This window comes from Vulpes vulpes, chromosome 9, assembly GCF_048418805.1.
Source record: "Vulpes vulpes isolate BD-2025 chromosome 9, VulVul3, whole genome shotgun sequence".
Lineage (NCBI taxonomy): Eukaryota > Metazoa > Chordata > Mammalia > Carnivora > Canidae > Vulpes > Vulpes vulpes.
Window position 1 is genome coordinate 80,512,340 of NC_132788.1, and position 13,937 is coordinate 80,526,276.

Below are 13,937 nucleotides of genomic sequence, written 5' to 3' on the forward strand. Positions count from 1 at the left end.
AAGCATGACTCTTTGCACGAATCATACCTTAAACAGTGTTACATTTTTGTAATTTTAATAAGAATTCTTATCTTTATAAGTATGAAAGTTTAAATTTAGCTCAGTAGTAGTCATATTAAAAGTGTCATAATACCTTTAAATGCTTCCTCTAATTTCATCTGGCAAATCCTGGGAGAAATTTCTTTGCAGAGTTGCTATGCCCTAATAAGTATTTCTGTTTTCCAATACTAGTAAGAATTATGAAGCAAAAATTTACTAACATTGACTCAGAATTAAAAATCAATTTTTCAAAAAAAGGATTTTTTTTAAGGACTGTTGGGTAGAATATTCTAAGAAATGTCCATCTCCCCAACTGATAATTCACTAGAGAGATTTATTCAGGATTATGTACCAAAAGATAAGAATTCCTATAAAAAATAACTTTTATGAAGTCAGGAGCAAATCAGAAGCAGCAGCAGGTACATGGGAAACACACATTTTTCAGTTTATACTTCCTCATGGTTCTCTTGGATATCCTCTGGAACTGCTTCGAAGACTGAAGAATTTCGTCCCCTAGAAATTCACACTGCTGAAGCTCAGCGTGTCTTTGGGCCAATAACTGCATGGATTTATCTGTCACTGTTTCTATGAGGTCATCCACCTGTGACAGATAGATACAAAGAAATGTAGCCATATGTTGGGAAGCCTTGCCAAAACCAAAGGGATGGTGGCTTTTCCTAAGAGACCACTTCAGGAATCAGTGGATGTTTTGCAAATCCCAAAGTATTACTCTAATTCAAGTCATAGCAAACAGAGCTTGAAAACATAACATTTACCACCCAGTGGTAAAGGGAATCTCATTTCTTCTCAAAAGAAGCCTTTGTGCATGCCTTCATTTTAATTGAATTCACTTAATATTTATTAGGCACATAGCATCATCCTGGGTGACCTTAGCAATCCTTTAGCCACTCTCAGGATCCCCCCTACTAACATATTTCTTCAAGCTAATAATTAATTTCATCGCACAACCATGCTGCCTAGCAGGGCTGTGTATTCAGTTCAACTTGGCCCTCTGTGATGCATCTGAAACACAAAGCGAAAGCCTTTGCCCACTACCTGCATTTGAAGTTTTCCTACTGTCAAGTCTGATTTTCGGAGGATGTTTCCCATGCTAGGTTTCTTTTTTTTAAGTGCTGGAAAGTGTGATCTCTTTTTTGATGAATACGGAACCTATCATAAAAACGCAAAAACACATCAGATTAAGAAGTACCCATATTATTTCTGTGATAGTGCTTAAATAAGAATTCTCACCCTTGGGACATTGTCTTATAAACTGAACATTTGCCACATAACAACGTTGGGTTGGAGAGCGTATTCATATTATCCTCCACGCCCCATGTATCTCCTTTGTGCCCAAAGCTCTCTTTGAAGAGATCTATAGGGTGCAGAGAAATGAGATTGTCTGGTTCTGAAAGAATATACAGTGTCAGGAAAAAAGCAGGTCACTCGCAAGGGGAAGAAGAAGAAATTGCCTCTGTGGCCGCTGAGCGCAGTGAGAGTGTGGGGCTGCTGAGGACTAGTGTCCCAGAAAGCTCATTATCCCTGGATCTAGTTGTTAATTTGGTCTCTTTTCTGTAGGTTTCCTTATTTTCATAGCAGACATGCCTCCAAACATAAAAAGAAGGCTCTGGGTTCTTTTCTCCCCATGCCTGCTAGTTTTCCTAGCGTCCCTGGCTTGCTGGTTATAAGTACCTGTCCTAATAGGATTGCTATTGGAAATCATTCCTAGGTCAGGGCTCCTGGCTAATAGGCCCTTTTTAGTCTTACTGGGTTCACTCTTCCTTCACCTAGTAACTAATATTGAGACTATTGTGAAACCTACACAGAGTGGGATGTCGGAGTATGTCTGGGACCTACACTGTGTCTGAGTTTACAAAGGAGTCTGCTGACCCACCACTCTGCCCTGCCAACTTGCCCAGGCTCCCATGTCACTTGTAGGACCCTCCCCAATCCATCTATATATATAGTTGGACTCCACTTTTTTTCTCTCCCATAAAACCCAGTACTTTTTCCTACTGAACGAATGCTTACCACAACACTTACTGAACACTTACTAAGTTACTTCTCTGTTGAATACCGCTATTCTCAAGTCAAATGCCTAGACAAATCAGGTAGGTTGTACAAAACAGGACCAGCTGCTGCTAGTGGTAATCTGGAGAGAATGTGCCTCCCACCAAGGGGCCAGTCTCTGCACATCTCCTGTTGTTATCATGAGGAATTGTAGGCCTAATGTTTTGAAATCCTACTTTTCAAAAGAAGGCTTAAAATCCAGATTTTTAAAAAATACTCTAATTTTTAAATGTGACCAGTTAACGCAAATATGTTATTGAGGTCATTCTGAGAGCTAAACAAAACGCTTCGCAGCTAGTTGACAACCTTTGATTTAAGTCTTTTGCTGAACAGCAATCTTACTATATAACCAGATGCATCCTTTTTTTTTTTTTTTCTTTTAATGGTCAGTGATACTTGTGTCCTAAGAAGTATTTTCTCTATACTGAAGTCATTTCTATCAACTTCCAGAAGTTTTAAGGTTTTACCTTTTCCACACAAATCTATAACCCAACAGGAATTAATTTTTTTTTAAAGATTTTTATTTATTTACTCATGAGAGACACACAGAGAGAGAGGCAGAGACACAAGCAGGCTCCATGCAGGGAGCCGGACACGGAACTCGATCCCGGGTCTCCAGGATCACACCCCGGGCTGAAGGCGGCGCTAAACCGCTGAGACACTGGGGCTGCCCAGGAATTAATGTTTGTATACAGTGTGAGATAGGGATCAAATTTCTTTTTTTAATATTTTATTTATTTATTCCACCCAGGGACCCCCCAAATTTCTTTTTCTCCATATGGACACCTACTTGTCCCAGTGCCATTTATTCAAAAGATTATCCTTACTTCAAAGCTCTGCAGAGCTGTGGTTTAATATCTATCCCCCTAATAGATTATAAATTTCACAAAACAGGACTATATCTATTGGATCTTTTTGCCCCCAAACCTAGAAATCACCCATTATAAAGTAGGAGTACAGTAAATGTCAACCAAGCACACAAAAAGCAAAATGCAGGACGCCTGGGTAGCTCAGTGGTCCAGCGTCTGCCTTCAGCTCAGGGCATGATCCTGGAGTCCTGGGATCGAGTCCCACATCGGGCTCCCTGCATGGAGCCTGCTTCTCCCTCTACCTATGTCTCTGCCTCTTTCTGCATGTCTCCCATGAATAAAAAAATAAAATCTTTTTTAAAAAAGGCAAAATTCAAAACTAATATTGGCGTATTCTAACAATGATACCCCAGAACAGCTCTGTTCAGTAGAACTATCTGCAAAAACAGCCTCAAGCCACATGTTGTTATTTAGCACCTCGAAATGTAGTGAGTGCAACTGAGGAAATGAACCTTATTTTTAATTAAATAGTCACATATACCTGGTGGCTACCATTTTGGACAGAAGTATAATTAATATTTTGCCTAGTAGTTATGAGTAAGGACTCTAGAGCCAGATCTTCCTGGATTTGAAACCTGTCTCTGCCACTTATCTAAGTAAATTATTTAACCTCTCAGAGTTATCCCTAAAATAAGGATAGTATTGCTACCTACCTTTTATTTATTTATCTTTTAAGATTCTATTTTTAAGTAACCACTATCCCTTATGTGGGACTTGAAGTCATGACCACAAGATCAAGTCGCACACTCTTCCAACCGAGCCAGCCAGGCACCCCTATTACTATCTACATGATTAGACTGTTGCAATTATCATCTGAGGTGATATTTCCAAAGCACTTAAAACTGAAACAAAATCAGCTCTAAGTAAATGTTTGTTGTATTTAAAATAATAATAATTCAGTTGATTTAAAAAAAATAGTGTGAGCAATTTAGGCTGAAGCTTACATATGCACAGATAAATATAGGCTTTGGTTTGGACACTCTTGGATTGTACCACCACACTGTCTTTACATGTGGCTATCTTTTCATTTCAATTACAATGAAATAAAATTAAAAATTCAGCTTTTTAATTGCACTGGCCAGATTTCAAGTTCAAAAGATACATGTGGTTGGGGCCTCTGGGTGGTGCAGTTAAGCCCTTGACTCTTGATTTTGGCTCAAGTTGTAAATTCAGAGTCCTGAGGTCAAGACCCGTGTTGGGCTCTGTGTTCAACAGTCTACTTGAGATTCTCTCTCTGCCCCTCCCACTCATGCTCTCTCTCTCTCAAATAAAAAAAAAATTTTTAAGTCATATGTGGTTAATGGTTAGTGTACCAGAATAGCATACACTTGCATTTCCACACAAAGTTCTATCAGGCAGTGCTAGTCTAGTGAATTCCTCTCCAAGGGCAGCCCAGGTGGCTCAGCGGTTTAGCATCGCCTGCAGCCCAGGGTGTGATCCTGGAGACCCAGGATCGAGTCCCATGTCAGGCTCCCTGCATGGAGCCTGCTTCTCCCTCTGCCTGTGTCTCTGCCTCTCTCTCTCTCTCTCTCTCTCTCTCTGTCTCTCATGAATAAATAAAATCTTAAAAATAAATAAATAAAAATAAAAAAAAAACAAAGAATTCCTTTCCAAGCAGCATATGTGACTGACCTGATGCTAATATACTAACTCAATAGTTGAATGGTTGAAAAGTCAGTATAAAGCTCAGAATTTCACTGTTGTCCAGACTGTAGTAGAAGCTGAACCATTAAAGCTCAGAAGCAGAGGAATCAGACCTGGAAAGCCTGCTTGCTGTGTCCTCAAGTCTTGGCTAGGAGAATACAAGCAGCAGATATGAAGGCTTTATTATGAGAACTTGGCTTTTCCCACACCCCTAAACATCAGCTTCTTTGTAAGTCTTTAGAGGCGAGTTTGGTTTAGCATAGTACCTTTTGCAGTCCCGAAGGAAGGGATGTCACAGATAACCGCTTCGTGGTTCTCCTGGCCCGGAGCAGTGTACTTCCTCGGGTTATCTCCTCTGTCTCTGCTTCTACAACATCAAGTTGTATAGTCGCTTAGAGAGAAGGGAGAGGGGAAAAGAACCTGTAAGGATCACAAAAATAAACTTTTTCTCTTCTTCTTCTTCTTTTTTTAAAGATTTTATTTATTTATTTGTTTATTTATTTATTTATTTATTTATTTATTTATTTATTTATTTAAGAGACAGTGAGGGAGAGAGCACACAGCAGAAGGAGAGGCAGAGGGCAGCCCGGGTGGCTCAGTGGTTTGGTGCCGCCTTTGGCCCAGGGTGTGATCCTGGAGACCCAGGATGAGTCCCACGTTGGGCTCCCTGCATGGAGCCTGCTTCTCCCTCTGCCTGTGTCTCTGCCTCTCTCTGTCTCTGTGTCTCTCATGAATAAATAAATAAAATCCTTAAAAAAAAGAAAAAAGAAGAAAAAGGAGAGGCAGAGCAAGAGGGAGAAGCAGACTCCCCACTGAGCAGGGAGACTGATGCAAGCTCCATCCCAGGATCCTGGGATCATGACCTGAGCCAAAGGCAGACACTTAACCAACTGAGCCACCCAAGCATCCCACAATGATTACCTTCTTATTAGAAAGTATCCTGAAAAGACCAGCATCCCATGCGATCCCAATAGCTTTCTTCCTTGGAGTAAAAGATTTAAAAATGGGTTTGCTTTTTTCTAATCTTATACTTTTTCCTGTGCACATTTGCCTTTTCTTGTGGTCACGACCTCAGTGGTCTCCAACCTGTTCTGGCAAGGTGGTTACGTCTCTTTGAGACTTCAGTTTTGCCCTTTGTTACTTTTTCCTTTAATTATTGTGGAATTAGAAAAAGTAACTCTCTCATGTGTAAGATGATCCCTTGAGTACTTGTTATTGATTGAAAGAATGTTTAAAGTTACTCACTCTCCAGCAATGTGATTCAAGGCTCTGTGGTCATATGCCATATTCACCGTTTCTCTCATTTTCCAGGAACCTTGGGCTCCTTAATATTTTTCTTTACATCAATTCAATCCTTAACACAATAAATGCCTTTATGAAGGAAACTTCAAGATACTAGCATAAATCAAAAACCAGTATCAATACATAGGCATTAACATTAATATGATAAAAATAAAACCATATTATTACCTGTAGAAGGCACTACATTTGAGATTATTCTCCTTTTCATTAAAAAAAAAAAAAAAGAGGGATCCCTGGGTGGCCCAGCGGTTTGGCACCTGCCTTTGGCCCAGGGCGTGATCCTGGACACCCGGGATCGAATCCCACATTGGGCTCCTGGTGCATGGAGCCTGCTTCTCCTTCTGCCTATGTCTTTGCCTCTCTCTCTCTCTCTCTCTCTCTCTCTCTCTCTCTGTGTGTGTGTGACTATCATAAATAAATAAATAATTAATTAATTTAAAAAAAAAAGAGGGCAGAAAATAAAGCCTTTATTTCATGTTGGTGAAAGGATTGCTAGGGGCATTGGGGAAATGGTGTTTGCTATTTGCTCTGTGTTTCAGTGCTTTCCTGCTGTGCTCACACCTACAACCATCTTGTTGGGCTTGGGGGTCTATCGTTAAGGACTTCACTAGGAGTGGTGGCTCTAATCAGTCTATGGGGCTCTGCCTTCAGAACAAGGTGCTCTACCCAAGGACTCTTTCCTCTCCCTGCCCTCCACTATCCAGCTCTTCCCCATACCTTACACCTTCTGTCTATGAATGCTTCTCCCTTTACCTCCCCATCTCCACCGCCACAACTAAGCAAGCTACTATCCTTCATTGCCTGAATGAATGGGAGAACCTTTTTATTGTCCTTTCTGTATCGGATATTGCCTTCCTCCCATCCAGTCTCTACTCTGCAGCCTGAGCTATCTTTAAAAGAAAATGCAAATCAGACTATATTAATTCCCAGCTTGAAAGTTTTGATGGTTTCTTATCAAAAAGTTAAAAATCTTAGGAGAAAGTTAAAAAAATTATTAATGTGACTTACAATATCCTGACCACCTTATTCACCAGCCTTTTCCTGGCTGATTTACTTTCATTTCTTTTTTATACCCTGTGTTCTGTGTTTTATACCCAATATATGAGATGAGAATATGCTCTCCCTTTCTCCTGGAAAACTCTTGCCACTCTTTCCTCATCTGACTCTAGTTGTCCTTCAAATCTCAACTGAGTTGTCCCTTTTTCAGGGAGGCTTTTCTGGAGCCCCCTCCCCAAAAGTTAGAGCAGAGCACCCATGATGTGTTTCCATAGTACCTTGTGCTGCTACTTTGCATCAGATGTAATTATCTGGGGATCCCTGGGTGGCGCTGTGGTTTGGCGCTTGCCTTTGGCCCAGGGCGCGATCCTGGAGACCCGGGATCGAATCCCACATCAGGCTCCCGGTGCATGGAGCCTGTTTCTCCCTCTGCCTATGTCTCTGCCTCTCTCTCTGTCTCTCTGTGACTATCATAAATAAATAAAAAAAAATTAAAAAAAAAAAAGATGTAATTATCTGCCTAATGTTGGAATGTCTCTCTATGCTATGACCTTATGAAGGCAGGGACCACGTCTGTTCTATCTGCTACTCTATTCCCAATCACGTGGCAAACATGTAATAAGTACTTAGCAAATATTTGTTAAAAATGTTGCAAGGGTCAACAGGGAAGAGCCACTATCTTTGATCCCTGGGTGAGAGTGTCATAATGTTACAGCTGTGGCCTAAAAGACAGATTTTCTGAAGAAATCTTGGTTTGGAGATGGGTTATTCCAACAAAGATGGAAATAAGCCAATGTACATGGGTAAGGAGGAGGAACTGAGCCTCTGTTTCCTATAGACTCTTCAACTCCAATCCCATCAGTATGGAAACATGCCATCTTTGTTATTTTCAATGAAAATAGATAAGTGAATCTATACCGGGTAATTGCCAAATGCTTGGAAGCTAGCATTAGTGACTGCTATTTCCAGAAGAGAGAGTGAGTTTGAAAGGGCAGTCAGCTGGAAGCCATCAGTTTTGGGAGGAGATGGGGTTTCATTTGTTTGTTTTCTGGAAAAAGTACTCACCAGGTATGCCGCCTTATCACTGTATGAAATGTGTTATTGTGTGTGGATTCCCTACTGTAAGGGTTGTGTACGTTTCCTGATGCTCTGCGATAAAGGACATTAAGAAGCTACACAGGATATTTAAAGCAGTGAAGTTGTCCTGTGTCACACTCTAATGGTGGATATATGACGTAACTTGGTGGGTTTGTCATATTAGGGCAAGATGCTAATAATAGGGGAGGGAGGGGTAAGGAGAGAGTATATGGGAAGTTAATCTCTATATCTTCCATTCAATTTTTCTAGTAAACCTAAAGCTGTTCTAAAAAACAAAGTCTATTAACTTAGGAAAGCTACAGAGAAGAATGTGAATATTAGTGGTATTGTTAGTTATAACTCCTAGGACCACCGCACCCCCCACCCCCAGCATCACTATTTTGTAAAAAAGATTTCAAGTTAACAGTTCAAATGTTGATTTTTCCATAAGGTACATAGAAAGTAGATACAATAAAATAAAATGTCTGTTATGACTTACCAATCATAAATTTTATTCATAGAATTCTCCCCATAACCTCCATCCACTGTAGGGAGTAGCTGTTTGGAAGGCTGTATTACTACTTTTTCCAGAAACAAAATAATAGATAAATCTCACTTTAGTTTAATTTTCTAATATATATATGTATGTATATGCATATGTATTTATGTATATGCATATACACACATATATGCCTGTGGACACACGTTCATTTATTTTTTTAAAGATTTATTTATTCATGAGAAACACACAGAGAGAGAGGCAGAGACACAGGCAGAGGGAGAAGCAGGCTCCTCGTAGGGAGCCTGATGCGGAACTCGATCCTGGATCCTGAGCCAGAGGCAGACACTCAACCACTGAGCCACCCAGGCATCCCCTATATGCATGTTTAAATTAAAAAAAAAAAAAATGGCTTTACAACAATTAGACCACTAATTGGACTGGGAAGGACCTCAAAGACAATATAATTCAGAGCTTTTTAAAATGTTTGTACATGCAAATCACTTGGGGCTCTTTCTACATCACAGATTCTGACTCAGTAGACCCAGGCAGGGCCTGAGATTCTGCTTTTCAACCAAGCTCCTAGGAGATGCCACAGTTTGGGGTAGCAAGGAAAGCCATCCCAACTTCATTATTCCTCTTGGCCTTGCCACTTAACTGTAAGTTGCTTTTGATTACCATTCTGTGACAGCTTTCTCATTCTTGGTTTAGTAAATAACCTGGGGGATGGAAGTTCCTTGACAATTCTGGGAAGAAGGCCCTGTGTGTTTGAAAAGAAGGTTTCCTTATGGTTAGCAGAGGCCCCTCTGCTGACACTTGCCAACTTGCTTCTACATTTGTAGGACAGCATCCTTCCCAAAACAGTCTTCACTTTCTTCATCAGATTTTTTTTTTTATTTTGCTGGCTTTCATGAAATTCCATGTCGCTATCACCAGATGATTCCTCTTTGGGGATCAAGACATTTTGTTTTACTAAATTGGTGGACACAGCTCTATGCCATCTAAACAAAATAAAAAAGAATTGGTATTAAGGGAATTGAAAAGTTAAAAACAAATCATTTAAATCATCAAAATGCAAACTTGAATTGTGAACAAATTATATAATTCCAAAAAATAAAACTGATACCAAGAACCAAATCATAGAAAAACAAAGCCAAAGCAACTACTTCGTGTTTTGTCCCCCAACTGTAGTTATGTGCATTCTGGTCACTATCTCATTGTTCCGTAAGAGGTAGGTAGGTTACACTATTATCTTCATTTCACTAATGAGTAAGTTGAAACACAGAGAGGTTAAATTATTTGACCAAGCATAGAATGCAGATTTTAATCCAGGTCTCTGACCGTTAGAACACGTATTGGCAAATTAGTAACCTTCTTTCAATGTTGAGAGGATATAGTTTTGTTGGACTTGGTGGTTCCCAGCCTACAGTGATGAAAGATGAGAGATGGCTGGGGTAGTCAATAAGATATATAATCCCCAAGGCCCCATAAATGATGCATGTACATAAAACACTCATTTAGATAGAATAACTCTAAACTCTTATTTCTAAAATTCTGAACAAAAAAAAAATTAAAAAAAAAATTCCAAACAGTCATACACCATCTTCATCATTTTGGTCTATTTTAGTAATACAAAGAGATAATGAGGACATCTGGGCTGGCTTAGTCAGTTGAGTGTCTGACTTTTGATTTTGGCTCAGGTCATGATCTCAGAGTCGTGGGATGGAACCCTGAGTCCAGCTCTGTGCTCAGCAGGGAGTCTGCTTGAGATTCGCTCTCTCCCTCTCCCTCTGCCCCTCTCTCTGCTTATAGTCTTTAAATAAACAAACAAATAAAATCTTAAAAAAATACAAACAGGGCAGTCCAGGTGGCTCCGCGGTTTAGTGCCGCCTTCAGTCCAGGGCATGATCCTGGAGACCTGGGATCAAATCCCGCATCAGGCTCCCTGCATGGAGCCTGCTTCTCCCTCTGCCAGTGTCTCTGCCTCCCCCCCCGCCCCGTGTCTTTCATGAATAAATAAATAAAATTTTTAAAAAATATACGAACAGATAATGTATCTTAATAGTGTTCTATGTACTAAACACTCTTCTATGTTCTTTCATATATTTCATGTAATTTACCCCTCATCTGGTCATCTCCATTTCACAAATGAAGAAATTAAAGCTTCAAAAGAATAAAAAACTTAGCCCAGGATCTGATCCCAACACCTGTATTATTCACTATTCACTATTCTATTCTCATCTATACCGTGATACCATTATTTAGCTAATATTCTTATTCATTAGTATTGTTTTTGGTGTCATCCAAAGCAATAATATCCATAAAATCCCAGGGATTAAAAAAACAGTAAACCTTTTGTTTTGAGGTAATTATAGTAAGTGTAGTTATTACAACATTGATACTGTCAAGATACAGATCATTTCTATCACCATCTTCATGTGTATGGCTGTACCCACTCACCCCCCACTGTCTGCCTAAGCTGTCCTCCTTTTGTATAATTTTGTCCTTTCAAAAATGGAATATAAATGGAATCATACAGTATATAACTTTTTGGGACTTACTTCTTTTCACTCAGCATAAATCTCTGGAAATTAACCTAGATTGTTGTATGTATTAGTTATTCCTTTTTGTTGCTGAGTAATATTCCATCCATGATATGGATTACCACACTGTCTAATCACTCACTCATTGAAAGACATTTGGATTGTTTCTAGTTTGGGGCTAATATGGACAAACACAAACATTTGTGTACAGGTTTTTGTAGGAACATAAATCTTCATTTCTCTGACTGAAGTCCCAGGTTTTATATTATGTTATGTTACATTATGTTTGCAATAAATGTAACATATATTTCTAATATGGATTAAAATAAGTTCATAACTATTAAAAATGGTCTTTGGGGGTGCCTGGGTGACTCAGTTGGTTAAGTGTCTGTCTTCGGCTCAGGTTATGATCTCAGGGTCCTGGGATCGAGCTTTGCATCTGGCTCCCTACTCAGCTTCTCCCTCTCCCTCTGAGGCTCCCGCTGCTTGTATGCTCTCTCTGTCAAATAGATCAATAAAAGCTTTAAAAAAAATGTTCTAAAAAAATGTTCTTTGTATACTACGTAAAATATGTCAAGCAACACCAGCAGCACACACACCATCCCTCAAGAAATACTGTTCTAAAACTGGAGCTAAATCATTCAACTTCTCCGTAATTATACATGGGAAGTAGTTCAGAAGAGCCCAGACACTGGGGTTAAATGGGCTTGTTCAACCCAACACCATACTTCCTAGCTGTGTGATCTTGGGCATGTAATTTAACCTCTATAAGCTTAGGTAAGCTATTTTCAGAAATGGGAGCATAAAAAGAAATAATTCATGTGGTTGGAACCCAATAAATAATAGCTTTTATTAATATGTGGATCACCTGAGCGAAGCGAAAGAAGTAAAAGGCAAGGAGGGAGCTCAAGCAGGAGGTGGAAAGAAGGGGGAGACCATGTAGGCTAGTCCTTTTTGGGACTGGACCTAGGCATTTTACTGGTTACACGTACACACAAACGCTAGGGGCGCTATTCACATTCAATCATAGTGGTGTCTAAGTTAACTGAACTTTCTAGCAGATGGCACTAAAGTGTTTCGAGGATAGAGTGCCATTTTATAATTTGCCCAAAGACCATTAACGGGCCAGGATTAATCTTCCTTAGAGCCTGTGAGAATCATTTAATAAAGCCATCAATTTCTACTACCATAAATACATGCATACACACATACATCCTCTAAATGATGAAAATAACTTCAGGAATCTCAAGAACCCCAGAGGCCATCCACATAATTCTTCAGGTTAAAAGCCCAGCTCTAAGTAGTCTGAATCTCAGAATGTATCTCCCACTCCAACCCTTCTACCCTCATCCCCGATCTACTTAGAACATGACTAACAAAGGTGATTTTGCTCCAGGACATTGGACTAGAACTGATGAAATTTGTTTTGAAAAGAACCCTCCCCTCCTTAAGTTTCCAAATATCTAGATGGGTAATGAATTTATTTTGTAGTATTGCTTCCCCCTTCAATCTCTTATTCTTATTGAAAGTGGAAATCTCCACAATATTTCATTCTGTCCACAGAAGTTCAGCAGTTTGGTATTTGAGGATTCAGGCCTCATCAAAACACCTCATTTCTATGACTGAGCTCTTGCTTATGAAGCCGGGAAGAAAGAAGCCAAAAGAAACAGGAAAATAAGTCATCTTGTTGATTTTCCTAATTAAAATGTATTATATTTGGAGTATTTCATTGGCTGTCTTCACAGTTTTTCCACTGACAGGAAATACCAGGTATAAGACAGTTTTAACATTACCTTAAAGGGTGTGCATGGCATGAAATACAATTAGTACATATTTCAGTACATATTGCCGGGCAAGGGAACAGAAAGCGTTGATCATGGACTCCTCTTGAAGAATATACTACTGAATTTTCAAAATCATAGTACTTGCATGGGATGCATGATATCTAAAATTCTGAAACTGGGCTAATTTTAGCATCATATGCCACATTAAAACTCAAATTTAAGTGGAAAGGAAAGGTTTTCCCCATTACAATTACACTCATAAAATGAAGCTTTCATTGTGGCACTAGGCTTCCCGACCAATGTATAATAAATGCAGCACCTCCCCCACCCCATTCCATTCAGAGTGTTCATTTCTAAAGGCAATGATGAAAACCTTTTCTAATCATTGCAATGAATATTGTTTAATGAAAATCCAAAAAATCTTACTCAACAGAAAAGAAAATGAACTCCATTGGCCTACCTTTCAATCCCCTTCCTTTTGAATGGGCCATTTTTCTTTCTGGGTTGCTGGAGTCTTCGGTACTGACCAAGTCTTCCACAGCCACCCTTAAAAGACTCTGGAAGATACAGCTGAGGGTGGTCCATTGCTGTCAAGTCCACCCGTAGTAACTGTGTTGGATTTCTTCAGCTCTTGAGCTCCCAAAGTACAAAACAAATTCATCCAGCGCCAGAGGCACTTTTAACTTCTGGGCTGTTTGGGGGAGAAAGTATGTAGGAAATTTTTGGAATCATTTTCTTATTCCCTTCTAGGTGTGAGAGACATCATTCGTGGGACTGGCCCTGTTTATCACTTCACAGAGGTTGGGAATGATGCATTTGACAGAATGGTGGGAAATTCCTTTTTGCTTTGTGGAACATGTGTTCTAGATTCCTGGGCAAGGCAAATGCAGAAAAGGAGACCTGAGTTTGTAACCACTGCCATTGGGGTTGGTAATAAAATAATCACACACTAAATGATTATCACATTCAGATGTGCATGTTTGAATCTTAAAGAGGAAAGACCAGTAGGAATACTAAGGATCCCAACTTTTGTTAGATCTCTGAACTAGAGCCGATAAATACTTTCTCAGCCCTAGGGGACATACATTAAAAAGGCCAGTTTTTGGAATGCCTG

General features: G+C 39.6%; 1 protein-coding gene across 1 annotated transcript; it reads right to left on the reverse strand.

Moving 5' to 3' along the window:
* Window positions 1-442: 442 nt before the first annotated feature.
* C9H3orf49 (chromosome 9 C3orf49 homolog) lies at window positions 443-13,408 on the reverse strand. Its single transcript, XM_025984027.1, has 5 exons — window positions 13,284-13,408; window positions 9,175-9,497; window positions 4,889-5,013; window positions 1,096-1,209; window positions 443-640 (listed from the first exon to the last, which is right to left on the reverse strand). The coding sequence occupies exons 1-5, from the start codon at window positions 13,406-13,408 to the stop codon at window positions 443-445; spliced, it is 885 nt and encodes a 294-aa protein (XP_025839812.1).
* Window positions 13,409-13,937: the final 529 nt, after the last annotated feature.

Excerpts from the sequence above, each read along its gene's own strand:
- C9H3orf49 (XM_025984027.1), bottom strand. The coding sequence starts at position 13,408 with ATGGACCACCCTCAGCTGTATCTTCCAGAGTCTTTTAAGGGTGGCTGT. Across the intron at positions 9,498-13,283 it reads AAAAGGAAGGGGATTGAAAG|ATGGCATAGAGCTGTGTCCA; the intron begins GTAGGCCAATGG and ends TATTTTGTTTAG. Across the intron at positions 5,014-9,174 it reads GAGAAAGCTGTCACAGAATG|CGACTATACAACTTGATGTT; the intron begins GTAATCAAAAGC and ends CTTCTCTCTAAG.